The 17991-nt window shown below is 33.4% G+C and overlaps 1 protein-coding gene and 1 pseudogene across 1 annotated transcript; both read right to left on the bottom strand.

The window, feature by feature from the left end:
* Nucleotides 1-7918: 7918 nt before the first annotated feature.
* Nucleotides 7919-11963, bottom strand: LOC107938939 (short-chain dehydrogenase reductase 2a-like; annotated as a pseudogene).
* Nucleotides 11964-14835: 2872 nt separating this feature from the next.
* On the bottom strand, nt 14836-16350 carry LOC107938933 (short-chain dehydrogenase reductase 2a). The gene is made up of 2 exons (XM_016872199.2): nt 15835-16350; nt 14836-15719 (listed from the first exon to the last, which is right to left on the bottom strand). Exons 1-2 carry the CDS (start codon nt 15924-15926, stop codon nt 14891-14893), a joined length of 921 nt encoding a protein of 306 aa, XP_016727688.2. The 5' UTR covers nt 15927-16350; the 3' UTR covers nt 14836-14890.
* Nucleotides 16351-17991: the final 1641 nt, after the last annotated feature.

Genomic DNA, 17991 nt, shown 5'->3' with positions numbered 1-17991 from the left:
GTTAAATTTAGCACTTAACATTCCTTTCTATATTTATTTGGACCTTTATTAAGGTCACATTACCCTTTTTAGAACTTAATTAGGCTAACAATAACGTTTAATTCCATTTCAAACTTGTTTCGGATCTTTTTTGGCTCAACTAAAAATTTTCAGTTTTAGGTCTATATGTCTCGAGACAAGGGCTTGAATGTCTCGGGATAGTGTCTTGTTACTGTAAAACTTTAGTTTCGAAGTTATCTTATCTCGAGACAAATGAGTGTATGTCTCGAGACATGACCATGATATTGTGGCTTTTTAGCTTCGAAGTTCTTGTGTCTTGAGACACTTTTGTATGTCTCGAGACTAGGACAGGAGACTTGAAAATTTTGTTTTCAAAAACTTTCGAATTATATCAAAATTGTCCACCATCAATCCAACACAGTAAACAAAACTTATATACTATATAATACATTGTATTTTCAATTCAAAACACCATTAACTCGAATATTAAAACAACTAAACACTCTCTACTTACTTCATTATTAAAGCTATGTACATGCCATAATCTAAAACCCAAAATATTAATTCCATACTCTCTTTCAAGCCTTGGAGATGTGATGAGATGTTGATGACAATCTTCTATCAAAGGTTTCAGTCTGATCTTTCACCTATGCGTTAAATAATAACGCATAAAGCTATAATAGCTTAGTAAGTACCTATGAAAACAAATCTTACCATAGCTTTAATTTATTTAACATTAACGATGGTAATATTATTATTCATGAATATATCATAATAATCAGTAAGTTCTTCAATAATTACAAATTTCACTAACATTTTAATTCATTAATTTATAATTTTACGATTTAACAAGAACTTTTATAAAAAATACTTAGCACGACTTACTAACCCATGCTAGACACGTATGAATGATATGGATACATGGAACATATTACAATACACGGACCACATAAGTGCTAGAAACACGAGCACCTAAGTGCATTAACAAAATAGGAGGCACCGAAGTATGATATCACGAATAACACGGGAGTGTTCGAGTTCCTATGGCATGTCAACTATATCCATGAAGATCAACACTAGTTTACATGGGCATTTGAATATTACTAAATTTACATCAACCACAAATACTTCGTTCCACGATTTTCACAATTTCATTACACTTTCACACTTTTTTTTTCTCTAATTTACTATTTTAACATTTCATGAACATATAAATTCAAACATTAAAATTTTCAATAGTATTTCCTTTACACTCCAATTTCATGAATAACCACAGTCTTTATTCATACTAGTATTTATTTCATGATTTTCATAATTTAGCTACACTTTTATACTTCTTCAATTTAGTCCTCATTTTCATGATTTAAAGTTTAATTGTAAATTTTAATTACAATAATCACGAGATTTTATTCACTAAATTCTTGGTCCATAATATATCATATGTTTCGTACTCTGTACATCATTTTCACTTATCAAATAATAACACGTAAAACTTTCACATAGTTTTCAATTTAGTCCTTTTTTGCCACAAAATTCAATATCCAATACTTAGACACTTTAAATGAATTCTCTTCCATGAAACACTTCACTTGAGTAATTCTTTTCAACAGTTTTAATACTTACAGTCATTTCTGAATATCTTATGATTTAATCCTTAACATTATAAAAATTCAATAATTGTTACAATATCATTCTACTTTCACCATTTATTCAAATTCACTATCACATAATACTTTAAAAAAACATTTCATCACAATATCATATTTCACATATCTATTTTTATGCACTTCTGATGATCACTAAACTAACTATAAATACGACTAAGGTAAGCGCACCTATCGAACAATAGTATAGTTATGGTGAGTAGGAATATTGTATCCACGAGGGCTAAAAGGACTAGTAATTACCATTTTTTCTATTATTTAGCCTATAAATTGAAGTGATTATTTTTATTCTAAAATTACTAAACTAATTTAACTAAAAACGCAACAGAGAATAAAATAGGAAAATAATCGAAGGTACCAATGAGAGAGACAATACCCAGGAAAGAATCCACCTGGACTCCACTTATTATTATGAATCTGAATTAAATGATTTATTCACTTATGCCTTGATCCGTAGAAATCCCTAAATTATATATCTCTTTCGAGAGTAAGAACAACTAACTCTAGGTTAATTAATTGAAATCTCTTTCTAATTAAAACTCCTATTGTCGCATTAACTTGATCTATGGATTCCCCTATTAGATTTGACTCTAATCCGGTAGATTTATGTCATCCTATTTCTAGGATTACATGCAACTCCACTTAATTATGCTAGATCTACTCTTAAACAAGGACTTTTTCTCCACTAATTAAGCACATTAAACATGAATTGATATCCTGAAAATACTAAAATATGAAAAAAGCATACATAATTGAGAACAAGAATCAAGTATTTATTATGTAACTTAGAAATCAAATAATAAGATTCATCATAGGTTTCATCTTCCCTAGGTATTTAGGGAATTTAGTTCATCATCCTAAATAGAAACATCTCAAAGTTAAGATAACAACAATACATAAAGAAACTCAATAAAACTTCTAAAGAAATTAAATGGAGATCTTCAATCTTGAAGGAGATCTGCTTCTGAGATGATTCCGATGGCGTTCTTCGAGTCTTTTCTTCAATCTTTCTGTCTATACCCTTAAGTTCTCTTCTAATTGATATTTATAGACTTTAGAATGCTCAAAAAGCCTAAAAATTGGGTTTTTCCATGTAGTTCTATATGGATTTTACTTTTATTTTATTTTACCACTGTATTTTATTTAAATAAAGATTCGTGTCACTTAATTCTAACAGTGACAAAAGCATAGTCAAAGTTGAGATTTTTACACTTTTGAAAGTTCACAAAGTTTAAATCTATTGGATGCTTTTAAAGAGAAATCAAAATAACAGTATGAGTTTTTGTTTCTAATTGCAAGAAAGTTAAAGTTACAGTAAAACTAAAAAAACTAACAGCTACCAATTAACTAAGGTAAGAAAAGAAAGAACTCAAAACCTAAAAATGGTGAAAGAAAAGAAAAAGGGAAAACTAAAAAGATGATAAATGTGGCTCCTTTATGTTTGGCATCAAGTGTGCCTTTAAGACACCAAGTTATAACTCTAATATTTTGACAAAAGTGTCTTTGGAGTGCATGAATTGACTTGAGTTGGTGGACATAAAATTGCTCTTGTAGTATTTTTCACCTCGTCAGACATCAGTGTCGCAACACTCTTGACAATAGTACAATCTTGGCTTTGGGGGTTCTCAATGTCGCGACACAGGCTATCTGGTGTCACAACACCCTAAACAGTGGCCCTGGATCCTTCACTTCAACCATCAGCAGTGGAGCCGCGACCTCGAAAGCTTGGAGTTGAGACCTCAGGCTCGGTGTTGTGACACAGCACACTTAGTGTCGCGACATCCGTGGTAGACTACTCCAAGTTGATTTCTGGTTGAAGTTTTGCTCCCTTGAGGTGATAAAGGGTTGGTGTCACAACACCCACATTAGTTGCAGTTTTCCTCATGGTTTGGCCATAAATGTGTCCCTACACAAATTCAAATACACCATTAGACTCCCAATGGCAAAATTTTGTCTATTTGGGTCTCAAACGGATTGAAATGAAAGAAAAACAGTCATTAATACTAAAAACTAAAAATAAAATAACATAGAAAAGATTCGTAAATTGTTTGAGAGAAAACTCATAAAGTGTTCAACAGAGCCTAATTTAACGTTTCAAATTACGGAAGATCATTGTTGCCTTTATTGCGCATTTTATCAATAATTGGGCAGCTTCACAAATGGTGTACCAACTTTTGTTACCCGTTGTTATGTCGTAGCCTAGTTTCACTGTTGTTGCATGGAGTCTACCCTCGGCTAGTGCTTAAATGTAACGTTGATGCGACATGGAGCGCCATTGGTCTGAGGGCGAGCAATGGGGCTGTGCTTCGTGATTCGCATGGGGTGTTCATTAGGGATGTCGAGGCAGCTAATGGCAGCATGTCAAGCAGCAATCGCCGAAGTGTTGGGTATCCGCGAGGCCCTTTCGTGGCTTAAAACTTGCTGTTTCAATAATATAGTTGTGGAATTTGACTGCATTGAGGTGATTACTGCTTTACAATCGAATACTTTACTTAGCCCTAAGGTTGGTTTGATTACTGGCTTGTGTCCTCTTTCCAACACATTTACTTTCACTGGATCCGTCGGAGTGCTAATAGAGTTACTCACCGATTAAGAGACTTTATTCCAAGAAAATTGTATAGTTTATGATACTGTGCCACCTAATATGAGTTCTGTCCGATGTTAATGGCATCAATCGAGAAGTGGAGCAGTAGGCAAAGGTGTATGAAAAGAACGTATTGGCTCTAAATTTAGTGGTGCTCTCTTTTCCTTGATTATTTTACTTAATAGTGTTTTCAAAAGAATAATAAAAAGGTATTGGTATTGATGTTGTAACCGAATGAATGCCAAATGCCTTTATAAATCAGTTCCACAAGATATAGATGCATGAATAAAAACCTGATGAGTAGCATTAATGAGAGATGGGCCCAGGAGCCTGCAAAGACATATGTGGTAGTAGTATCTAATTGCAGTCTGGTTGAAGGATATGTTAGGTATATATTATGATGGAGCTGGACTAATGATTGAGTACTTGTTCAAATTCATTTCAGTTTCTTGTATAGTAATAAAGATGAGGACCACGCATCTTGGTCTACCACTCATCAATCCAGATTCATGAAGCTCTAATTAATTAATAGGCCCCAACCCATGGAAAAGATAAATGAACAAGCAATTCTAGGTCTAGTGGATGATGAATCAGAACTTACTGGTTTTGTTGCTCTAAGCTGAGTAGATTTCAAGCATGGTTTGTATTTGAAAATGAATTAATGGCTTACTAAGGTTGGTCCTTATTTCTGTTGTTTTGAAACAGTAAAAAGTGTATGAAAAATCCAAAACCCAAGAGTTGAGGACCGAATTTGATAGTTTTGTCTTATTACTAAGAAACTTTCATCTATAATTTATTGTAGCTAAGCATCGTATATTTAGTTGGATGGAGGCACAAAGAGAAAAAAAAAGAAAAAGGGAAAGATAGAAAGCTTGGATGTAGGTGAAAATGTAGGGAAAGAGACAAAGAGAAAGCTGTTTGTAATAACTAATGGAATTAAAAGTAGAAAAATGAAAAAGGATAGAAAAATAAATAAAGTAGAAAGAAGTTTGTGCTTTTATTTTTATTTTTATCGATTGAACCAATTTCAAATTGATCTAACCAATTGGCTTCGAGAATGATTGACCTGAGCGGTTCAAAGCAAATAAATTATAAAATTATAAAAATCGATTCAATTGGTAGATCAAATGATTTTTTTTAACTCGAGATTAATCAATCCATACTAGTTCATAGGTCAACCAGATTTTAAATTTTTTAAATATTAAACATTTACAATATTCTTCTATCAATTGGTCCATACCCTTTAAAACTGAATTAAACCGGTTGGATTAGAAATCAGTGAGTCAACCAATCTTTTACCTCTCACCGAATCTTTTAACATGAAATTTTAATTTTTTTAATTTAAAAAACAAATTTTAAAGTTTTTATTTTTTATAATCTTTTATTTTTGATCTTTTTAAATATTTTTTATCATTTGAGTAAATAAAAATAAATCTATATTATTTTAGTTTTTAGTATTCTTTTTTTGTAAATTTCCCAAGTTTATGTTAAACATTAGTTTCTTTGATTCGGTTTAACTTTCGATTTTTTATATTATTTTTATTTTTTAGATTTATTTTAATAAAATAGATTTTATTTTGTCAGCTTTTGAATATCATTTGACGAGGTCACTTTCACAAATATTTTTAAAATATAATAATTTTCAAGAAATTTTTACTTATTTTACTATTTTAAATATAAAATATTTATTTTATATTGTAAAAATTAAAATTAATTATATATTAAATAAAGAATTCAATTTGATTTTAATTAATCACAATTATTAAACTTACATTTTTATTCGATTCAATGTCCTCCGTTTCTTTCAAGATAGTGTATATATATATATATATAATTAAATTAAAAAACAGTAACAGTATTTAAAATCCGAGCGAGATAGAAATTTGAAGGGATGTAGCAGCAAAAAGCAACATGAAAGTGGGAGCATCAGCTACTTAATTTAATCAGAAATATAATATATTTGTTTCATCTCACAAACTATCTTGGGTAGGTGGAAACATGAGCCATTCATCTAAACATGCGTTTTGATCAGTTAGGCCCCATTCCCCAGCTTCATACTGCCCCAACAGTAGTGGAGAATGATCCTTCAGGCTCACAGCATTATCAACAAAAGGTGGATCCTTTGTTTTGGACATAATGTTGTTGTTACCATCTAATGCCCTAAGAAAACCTAACCACCAAGCGTAAGAAGCAGCCTGATTTTCACCCCACTCTAAAATCTGCACTGTTTCCAAGTCTGGAGGTGGTGTAGCAGGCAGTGAAGGTGCAGTAGTTGACCATATTGGTTCAGGAGGGGGCATAGCCTCCACCAAAGAGTAACAACAACATGACTTAGCATAGCTGTAGTAGGAGGGATTACCTACACCAGAAGATGGTAATGGTGGTGTGGGAGTGGACCTATGGAGATGCAAGGCATGGGCAACTTCCCTCCTGGCTTCATCCATGTTGATGACGCCGCCTTGACCGGTCTTTCTTGTACGAGACCTTCTTCGCATGAGGGCCTTGCTTGAACAAGTTCTACTTTGAGGTTCCATTGAATGGGATGGTAATATGAAATTGGTGAGTAATAAGTAATGTTGAGTCAGAAGCGATGGCATGTAAGGTGACACGCGTTAGTAGCGGTGGACACATCAAATCAAATCCATTTACTGCTCTTTTAATTACTTAATTAATTAAGCAGAGCCGCTGTGGCTGAAGCTACGCCCTCCCTCTCTACCTCTATAAAGAATTAAAAGCCAGACTGAGCTCTGGCTCAGCTATGAGGCATACCTACTTTATATGGGCCGGGTAATGCCTAATGCTTGCAAGGTTTTTTATGAATAGCACAATCCAACTAGTAAATTGTTTAGATTTGGACTCAAGTGTAGCCACCCCCATATTTCACCTTTCAAATCCCTATATTATTTGTTGGTTAATTCATCAACCGTCCTTGTAGTGTAGTGGCCTTTGTATTCTTCATTCTTTTAAGGACTCATATCAATTAAGTCTTTAATAAGTAAAGTTTTTTGTTAAATCCCTCACATGTAAAGAAATGAGGTAAAGTTTTTTGTTAAATCCCTCACATGTAAAGAAATGAGGCTTGACGTGAAAAAATATTGATAGTAAGTGTGGGAGTTGAAGGAGCAATTAATAATTTTGATATGGGTTGGCTAACTTTGATTGAAGAATGAAGATCATAATTCTCCGCATAAAATCATTTTAATTATTTAACATTTCTAAATCAAGTTACAGATTTTAAGTGCACGTGACTTTCGTTGTGGATTAACTATCCAAACGCTAAAATTTAATTTTTTTTGACTTTATTTATACATAATGTATTTTTGGGTCAAATTCTTAAAGATTTTATTGAAATATTTTAATCAAACAATTTAATCTAATAAAAAGTTAACTGGTAATTATTTACAATGTTTTTTTACTTTAACGAAAATAATCAATAATGTAGATGATGTAAATATTGAATTTGGCATAAGAATGAGTACTAGTGTTTTATGCATGCAAGGTAGGTGGAGGAATTTGTCCATCTACCGTCGACTAATTGCAAAAAAAAAAAGTCACATTATAGGCGTGTTTTCCACATGCATATATAATAAAACAAAAGCAAGCAAGATCTCACTTTTGACTTTGGAGTTACAGCGAGGCACAGACAATGCACCCAGAGATTAAAATATTATTAAATGCCAAGGCAAATAGTTGATGTGCTAATTGCTAAACCCTCCATCCAAAACAAGATTATGACCACTCACATACTTGGCTTCGCCACTAGCAAGGTATAGAGCTGCCATGTCTGCTGAACCTGGACTCCCAGAATTCATGCATTGCTCTATTAATTCATGGAATACCAATGAAGATATGCTATTCACTCTAATCCCATACCTCCCTAATTCACAAGCCGTGGTCAACCCAACAATGGCGTGCATGGATGCCGTGTAAGCATGTGGAGCAACACTAGTCCTGGAAATAATGCACCCTCCTCCACCTTGGGTAATCATCACTCTTGCCGCATGTTTAATCCCTAGTGCCACACCTCTCACGTTTACTTGCATATAACACGCTTCAATTCATCCACGTCTAAATCAACAATGCTCTTGTGATTCGTATCATCTCTACCACCCCGTCATTATTAAAGTAAAAATAGTATATCGGTAATGACAATATATAGCAAAAAAAAGAAATAAAAATAAAGAACACAGATTTTTACGTGGAAACCCTTTCGGGAAAAAAATCACGGGCAGAGAAGAAGATAATTCACTATGTCGAATTCGAAATAATTACAAGAGAAGTAGATTATGTCTATTTATAGACTTCTGAAATCATATTCTAATAGGAGTGTAGTTATTCTAATCAATATCAAATAGATGGAGTTTAATAAGGTTTAAAAAACCTTATTCTAAAATAAAATAAAAGAAGTGTAGTTCTATAGGTATTTTACTTTTATTTTATTTTACCACTTTATTTTATTTAAATAAGGATTCGGGTAATTAATTTTAATAATCTCCACCTTGACACGAATTTTCAATGAACAAGTTCTTCATCGCGAACTCTCAACGAACAAGTTCTCTACCTCTTCCGTAAAACCCTTTATGGGTTTAACTTTAACAATGAACACTAATAAAGTCTAAGCAATGCTCAAACTTGGTTATAGGAAGTGACTTAGTCATCATATCTGCAGGATTTTCATGAGTACTAATTTTGCTCACAATAATATCACCACGAGCAATAATATCACGAGCAAAATGATACCGAACATCAATGTGTTTTGTTCTCTCATGAAACATTTGATCTTTTGTAAGGAAGATGACACTCTGACTGTCACAAAATACTCTATTGATTTGAAGGTCTTCATTGAGTTCACTAAAGAGTCCCTTAAACCAAATAGCTTCTTTACAATCCTCAGTAATCACCATGTACTCAGCTTCAGTGGTAGACAAAGCGACTGTAGTTTGCAAAGTGGCTTTCCAACTGGTTGCAGAACCTCTGATTGTAAAGACATAACTTGTAAGAGATCTTCTTCTATCAAGGTCTCCAGCAAAATCAACATCAACATACTCAATGACTCAATCTCTAGTTCTTCCAAACTGTAAGCAAACATCAGTAGCATCTCGTAAGTTTGAAACATGTGAACAAACCATAGCATACATGAGAGATCCTACTGCACTAGAGTATGGAACATGTGACATGTACTCAATCTCATCATCTAATTGTGGAGACAAAGTCGATGAAAGTTTGAAATGGGCTACTAAAGGAGTACTAACAAGCTTAGCACTCTGCATATTGAACCTGCAAAGAACTTTTTCAATGTACCCATTCTGACTTAGGTACAATTTACTTGTTTTTTTATCTCTAAGAATCTCTATACCAAGTATTTTCTTTGATGGTCCCAAATCTTTCATATCAAATTCTTCACTTAGTTGGGCTTTGACCTTTCTTATCTCTTCTTTATCTTTCGTTGCTATCAACATGTCATCAACATAAATGAGTAGATACACAAAAGAACCATTACTGTTTTTCTTAAAGTAAAGACAACTCTGGGTTCTTCAACTCTTGGAATCCCTTCTTTCTTTTTAAACACCTATTTACAACGAACAACCTTTTTACCTTTAGGAAGTTTCACAAGATCTTATATTTTGTTTTTGTGGAGTGATTCCATCTCCTCTTGCATAACAAATATCTACTTTTCTGAGTCTTCACAACTAACCGCCTCAGAATAATTAGATGGCTTTTGGTTTGCATCTATATCTTCAGCCATATTTAAAGAATAAGCAACTAGATCAACCTCGGCATATTTCTTTGGAGGTTTAATTTCTCTTCTAGTTCTGTTTTTGACAATAGAGTATTGTGGTGAAGAAGCAACTCTATTCTGAATTTTTGTATGGGCTGGAGGAGTCAACTATGTTGTAGATTCTGGATTAAGCTGATGTTCCACATGCTTTTGATTTTCTTTATTGGAAGAGCCTTTAAGAGATAAGTTAGATAACATAGCAGTTTCATCAAAAACAACATCTCTGCTAATCACAACTTTTCTATTTTCAAGACACCATAACTTATACCCTTTTACACCAGCTTTATAATCAAGAAAAACACATTTAATGGATCTCGGTTCCAATTCTCCATTATCAACATGACCATACGCAGGAGACTCAAAGATCTTTAAATCAGAATAGTCAGCAGGATTACCAGACCATACCTCTTGTGGAGTCTTTTTCTCAATGGCATCGGTTGGTTAAAAAACATGCAATAGAGGCTGCTTCGACCCAAAATGACTTTGGTAAGTTGGCAATTGACAACATACATCAAACCTTCTCCATGACCGTTCTGTTCATTCATTCTACAACGCCATTTTGCTGTGGAGTATGACAAACTGTCAAGTGTCTCACGATCCCTTCTAACTTGCACAGTTTATTAAACTCATCAGAACAGAACTCTAAGCCATTGTATGTGTGGACGTGTTTTATTTGTTTTCCCGTCTGTTTTTCAATCACAGTTTTCCAAGACTTAAATGCGAAAAACACATCGCTTTTCTACTTCAAGAAGAACGCCCAAATTTTTCTGAAAAAATCATCAATAAAAGTTAGCTTATAATTAGCTCCACCACTCAAAAGCACTCTTGATGGCCCCCACAGATCAGAATGAATATACTCTAATGTTCTCTTTGTGTTATGGATTCTTCTAGTGAATCGAACTCTCTTTTGCTTCCCAAAAAATGCAGTGCTTACAGAACTTAAGCTTGCAAATTCCTTGCCCATCAAGAAATCCTCTTTTACTCAATTCTGTCATGCCATTCTCACTCATATGCCCCAGACGCATATGCCAAAGTTTAGTAATATCGTTATCTGACAAGAAAGATGATGCGACAGTTGCATCACCAGTAACAGTAGAACCATGCAAGACATATAACTTGGCAGTCTTTCTCTGCCCTTTCATCACAACAAAGGAACCCTTGGAAATATTCAAAACCTCACTTTCAGCTGTGTATTTGTACCTTTTTGACTTAACGAAATTAAATTTCTCTTCAATTCTGAAAGATGTCGTATGCCAACGAAATTAGAATGTCGGTAATGACAATATATCGCAAAGAAAAGAGAAATTAAAATAAAAAAACACAGATTTTTACGTGGAAACCCTTTCGAGAAAAAAATCACAGGCAGAGAAGAAGATAATTCACTATGTTGAATTCGAAATAATTACAAGAGGAGTTGATTATGTCTATTTATAGGCTTGTAAAATCATATTCTAATAGGAGTGTAGTAAGATTGAAACACTTTATTCTAATCATGAATATCAAATAGATGGAGTTTAATAATGTTTAAAAAACCTTATTCTAAAATAAAATAAAATAAGTGTAGTTCTATAGGGATTTTACTTTTATTTTATTTTACAACTGTATTTTATTTAAATAAGGATTCGGGTTACTTAATTCTAACAGTTAAAAAACATAACAATCCGTCCATAACATAGAATTGTGACATCCACCAAGTTTGCAATGTCTTCTTCCAAGCTAACATCATAGTGAACAAATATAGCTGAATTAGGAAGTAATGAATCAGCAAGCGCAGCTCCGGCTATGTCCACATTTGCAATTACTACAGTTGCACCATGTCTAGCCTAATTGTTCCCTCCCCTATTCCTTTGGCGCCGCCTGTCACAATGCAACCTTTCCCTCCAGCCTTTACTAGTAATTTAAAAAAATGTGCAGACTCACTACATAGATACAACATCGAAAATTAATGCCCAAGGTGAATTAACATCACGTTTGGTTCCCCCTTATTACATAAGTAATAGTAATTATTTCTTTTAAATCAAGTATTTTGCGTCAAGTCCTATTATACCGAATTTTAAACCTACACGGACCGATTATTTAACTAGTAAAAAAAGTAATTCGAATTGTATAATTCATATTCAAGTTAAATCGAAAATTTTAACTTTTTTATTCGAGTTAACTCGAACTATTTAATTCAAAATTTGAGTTTTTCAAATCTAACCGAATTTTGATTACCCTAATAACATTATATGTTAAAATAATAATAGGTTTTGGGAATAAATAAGAGAATATTATATTTATAAGCAAATAAAGTAATGGTTGAATTCCCGGCATAAATAATTGTTTAAAACATGATTTTGACTATATATTAATGGCATATGAGCATTAAACATTGGGCATTGGTTGAATATCTCTATTAGAAAAATAGATGACAGAACGGAATCTCATTCCCATCATGAATGTATATATTGGTGGATTTGAGTATCCAATAATCTATCCGAAAGAACTCAAATATTCCTGGAGATTGTCTCTCTAATCAGCCAGTCTGTCTACCCAGTTCCACGAGAATTGTGACACTCGATATTTTATTTCATGTGATTGCTGTATACCACCCACTGCCTTCTACTTGCTTACATGTCCTTCAATTTATTTAACGAGATTGAGTGGCTCCAGGAAGATACACCTCGCTAAATGCTAACTATAGTATATATGCTTTATGCATGTAAATGTTATATGTTGTGGATTAATTATTTTAGAAATCTCTCCCATTTACTTTCTAGATATGTGCTTATGGGCCACTGTTTGCTTTTAGTTAGTGACAGCACATTATCGTAAGGCTGATAGTCAAGTAGCAGGTCTAATTAATGAATGCTTCTCATGGAATAATATCAATTCTAGATTAGGTAACCATATCATACATTAGGAATAATATTTACCTTTCCAATTATATATATCATTCCCTTGGAACAAATGACAATTAAGCATATAGACATGCACAGTTCCTTGAGCTATGGACTATAGCACGACATTAAGGAGCAAGACTAATTATTCTATGTACAGTCTCAGAATTTTTAATTATTTATTATTAAGTTGGGCAAAAAGATAAAAAGAGGATCCGGGTTTACAACTCATTTTAGGGTTTAGCTGTTTGAAGTTTGACGCTTTGGCAGCTCCAAAGACTAGCAAAAGCCTAATAAGTAGATAGAAAATATAGGGGGATAGGTTTCCAAAGTGAAATTTTCCCCTTTAAGACACCATCACACATCTCTATATTCCTTAGTCAAATATTTAAGAAAACAAGAGACAGACAGCTGCAAAGTTATGATAAAGTGGAAGAATCATAGGGAGTTGGGCCAAGCACGATAAAAACGTAAAGATTCAAGCCAAGTCCCTTCCCATCAAATCAAAACCCCGTTTTCTTTGAAAAAAATTGCCTACAGTCCAAGCTCTGCCTCCTTCTAGCCGCCCAAATCTTTTGGTTAAACTACTGTTTTGATTCCCTTGTATTTGGCATCTACTTTTTATGTTTTAATTTGGGTTAAAATGAAGCATATTTTAACGTTTAATTAACCTCTCTCATTACTTAATTCTAACATGTCCAAAAAAAAATATTCACTTCATCAACTATTGGTTTTTTCACCTAAATAATACAAAAAATAAAATTAATAACTGAAATGATATGCCCATAAGATTATTTATTAAAATCGTATAGTTTTATTAGTATCACCTATTAAATTGGCGGTACCGAATTAAAATGTAATAATCTAAATTATTTAGGGACTTGATATACAAATTTTTATTTTGAGTGGCTGCTGAAAAAAAAGGGTATAAACCCTCCTTATTTATAATTTTCTTTGTATTCCCCTTCGACTCATTATATTATGTTTAAACAAGCATTAACCTATTTTTATAATTAAATAAGTCATTACCTTATGATTTTTACTCATAAAAATTCTTTATTTTAATATTAAAGCAAATATATTTTGACCAAAATAATTATATTTTTGTAGTTAAAAGTAAAAAAATATTAAAACATAAAATATAAAAACCCTTAACCAATTTTTATAGTTAAATAAAACCTTTCACTATTTAAATAACTAATTACATTATTAAGAAAGAAAAAAACGGCCAAGGCTGCTGCATGCACTTCCCTTCCCCTGTTTTGTAGTAGTGGAGGCGCACTCACGTTTACCATATACATTTTGATTTGGTACTGAAACGGACGTTTGGATGTGGTGCAGTGTGTTACACTACAGTATTGCCACAATATCTGCTCTCATCACTATCATTATTTTTACACTAATTACAAGTAAACGGATCTCCAATCTAAACTCACTCTTAATTAGACATAATAACAAAATAAATGAAGTGACATTAATTAGTCGGAAGTCAATTCAAGTGTTACAAAACTACTGATTCCATTTGCTTGTACCAAACGGCACAAGGGAAAGTAACCAAAAAAAAGGGCCAAATCTCGCGCAATCTTTTTGACCCAACATCATGTAGCCTTGACTTGACATAAATACGTATAAGAGAGGTAATTTCGTGTTGGACTCACATTACATATATTATTGCTTCTTCCACCTATTAACAACATTTTGATTTTAGCAGCCACCCGCTAAAATGGTAGAAACTTGAAGAGATTCTTCTTGGTCAGAGGAGGTTGATTCGCATGCCATTAATCTTACAAAGACTAAAACGAGTGAGATTGATATATCATCAAATAAGACTATTTTGGCTCATACTTGTCAAAGTCTTAATTTGAATCCTAATAAATAAATCCAAGGACAATCAGTCTCTTTTTCCAACTTTTGAACTTGGAATCTAAATGGAGAAAAATAAATTTATTTAATCGAAAATTTACAATTAGGGTTAATAATGGGGTTACAAGCCAACACAATTTCTTGATGTTGTGACTCCACCATCCACTACAAGATTATGCCCACTTACATATTTAGATTCATCGCCAGCAAGATATAAAGCAGCCTCAGCTATGTCTTTAGCCCTGAGTGTTGGACCTTTCAAATTGGCAAGCCCTCTCACGAACTCTTCCGTCTTCTCCGTTTCTTGTTGGCATGGAATCCCAAAGTTAAAGCCGGTTTCCTCTTCTTCATCGTCGTGGCTTCTCCATGCATTCACAAGCATAGGTGTAGCCACACCGAATGGAGAAATGCAGTTCACTCTAATCCCATACCGCCCTAGTTCACAAGCCGCGTTCTTTGTCAATCCAACAATGGCGTGTTTCGAAGCCGTGTAAGCATGTGGACCAAGGCCACCCATCACTCCAGCAACACTGGCTGTTGAAATGATGCACCCACCACCTCGGGGAATCATTGCACGTGCAGCATGCTTGATTCCCAGCGCCATTCCCCTCACGTTCACTCTCATTATATTATCGAACTCATCCACGTCGAAATCAACAATGCTTTTATGCTTTCTCTGATTCCCAAGCACCCCAGCATTGTTAAAAAGGATATCAAGCCGCCCATATCGGGAAACTGTTGAGCTTACTAAATTCTCAATGTCTTCTTCCAGGCTAACATCACAATGAACAAAAGTGACACAAGGAGACAAAGAATTAGCCAACGCAGTTCCAAGCGTGTCTTCCACATCTGCGATCACTACCTTAGCACCGTGCCTTGCAAAAAGCCTCACTGTTGCCTCCCCAATCCCTCTTGCTCCTCCCGTCACAATAGCAACTTTCCCTTCCAACCTGTAAGATTGTAACGCAAATTAAACTAACAAAAAAAAACCTAGTGTTTACTGCATTACACAGACAGGGAAATGTGGCAAGTATTAACGAGGAAGATGATGATGGGTGAGTTTACCTTCTAGGGTGAGGAGAAGAATTGTTTTCTCTACCCAAACCATAGAGACCTTGAAGGGTCTTGTCGGGAATCACTTGAGGAGGCATGGTCATTTGGAGAAAGCTAACAAGCTGTATGGGATAGAATGAAATTGTTGTTGGTAAGGAAAAATACGAGAGAGGCTGAATTTATAGGCTGAAGCGATGAAGGGTTGGGTTGGAGGTGGAGTTTGGGATGAGCTGTTCTCTATTACAAACGCTTTTTCCCACGCAACTTCCTAAAATTTCTTCCTAGTAATTTATTATAACAGCTATACCCAACGATACCATTGATGTATGCATCATGCATTTATGCTTTCGAAATGATTTTATTGAAAGGATGAATTACAAAAACAATATTATTGAAATTTTTTATCATAAATCTGTAGAAAAAGAAAAGATAAATTTTGAAGAAAACGTTCCCTTGTTTGGGAGTTGGGACAATGGGCAGGTAGCAATGCCTATGGTCAAACTAGTAGCTTTCAAAATCTATAGGGTCATCAAGACCAAAACTTTAAATATTAATAAATGAAAACCAAGTTGGCCCTTAGGTGAATGCGTTTCATTTTGAAGTCAAATTCACACAGGATTCTAGCATAAAAGATACAGTGATACATTTTGATTGAAGATAAATTTCTTTCACTAACCATTAGTACATCATCATTATTCACAATTTAATCCTATTTAACTTAAACAATTTAATCTCTCTACTTTAAAAAGTTACAATCCAGTTAATAACATTGTTAGTTTATGTTATTAATTGGACTGCATTTGAATATTAGAATGTTACATATTTGAATTCAATTAAAGTCTATTAACAATATTTATCAATTGGACTTTAGTTTTTAAATTAGACAAATGAAAAGACTAAATTTAAAAAATTTAAAGAGGGGCGGTACTTATATTAAAATTAAACTTGATTTAAAAAAATATTTTTATTCTTCAACCTTCAGATTTTATTCATATTTTTTATCTTTTGATAAAAAAAAAATTTAACTTGAAGGTGTAAGATAAACGTGATTAAAAAATAAATAGATTATAGGGTTGGGTATTTTATGGGTCTATGTGCTTTTCTTATAGTGACTTTTGTTTCCTTTGCACTTTGGTTGGTACTTGGCATGTAGTATAGGCTACTAGCATCTCCAGCTTCTTTATGCTTGATAAGTTATAATAGGGTTAATTTCACCATATGTCTCAAAACAATAGCATAGATTTTAAAGCAGTTTTTTACCTTTAAAATATTTTAATTGAGTATTCAAAGTATAACTAAGATTCTTTTCATCAACTTAATTTTAGCTTTAATGTTAAATATCAGTTTGAATTTAATATGAAAAATATTTAGAATTTATGGATCAATTTTTAAGCACGAATATACATGTTGCATAGATAGCTCGGATCTAAGCCGGTTAAAAGAAACACAATGCATTAAAATTTGATCGGAATGACCCATGCAATAAATATAATTATTTTAAAAACTCAATTAAATGGAATTAACAGTCCAGCTGGGATGAGGTATAAAGTGGGTGTCACAAGTCTGGGTTTGTTTCAAGTTGAACATATTTATGGAGTTAAATAAGAGAGGTGATTGATAATGTAAACAATAGGGTTGCCCATCTTCTGGAATCTGGAGAGGCTGGGTAGCTTCGCATTCCAATGTGTTCTCGTACCATATCGAAAGATAGGGGTCAATAAACAAGGACCGGCATATCAAGTTGGTCAAACAAATAATGCATTACACATCCCTGAAATGTCGGGGCCTAATCCTGTTAAGTATTTTTATTTTTGGGTAAGCTGATCACAATCACTTTGGTCTAAATATTTTAATACTAAAGTGGGAGGCATCCCTTAAAAGACAAAGCAAAATGTGAATTGTGTATAACGAAGTTTGATATTACAACCGCTGTTCATGCTTATCACCATATCTATAAACGGAGTTAAAATGGAATCTTAAATGTGGCAGTGGCAGTGGCCATAATAAAGCTTATACACAACAAATATTTAAAAAGACAAAGGGAGAATTTTGAATCTAAAAATGGAAGCAAATTGGCCATGTGAAGTCGGCAGCTGTACATCTGTATTCCCTAATCTATAACACTGCAGTGATGGAGTTTGGAGATACGCCTAATCAAAACTATAATAT

The sequence above is a fragment of the Gossypium hirsutum genome, chromosome D01, assembly GCF_007990345.1.
Source record: "Gossypium hirsutum isolate 1008001.06 chromosome D01, Gossypium_hirsutum_v2.1, whole genome shotgun sequence".
Classification (NCBI taxonomy): domain Eukaryota; kingdom Viridiplantae; phylum Streptophyta; class Magnoliopsida; order Malvales; family Malvaceae; genus Gossypium; species Gossypium hirsutum.
This window is presented reverse-complemented; position numbering and strand designations above follow the sequence as displayed.

Coding starts and splice junctions, on each gene's coding strand:
- LOC107938933 (XM_016872199.2), bottom strand. CDS start 15,926: ATGACCATGCCTCCTCAAGTGATTCCCGACAAGACCCTTCAAGGTCTC. Junction 15,720..15,834: donor TCTTCTCCTCACCCTAGAAG/GTAAACTCACCC, acceptor ACAATCTTACAG/GTTGGAAGGGAAAGTTGCTA.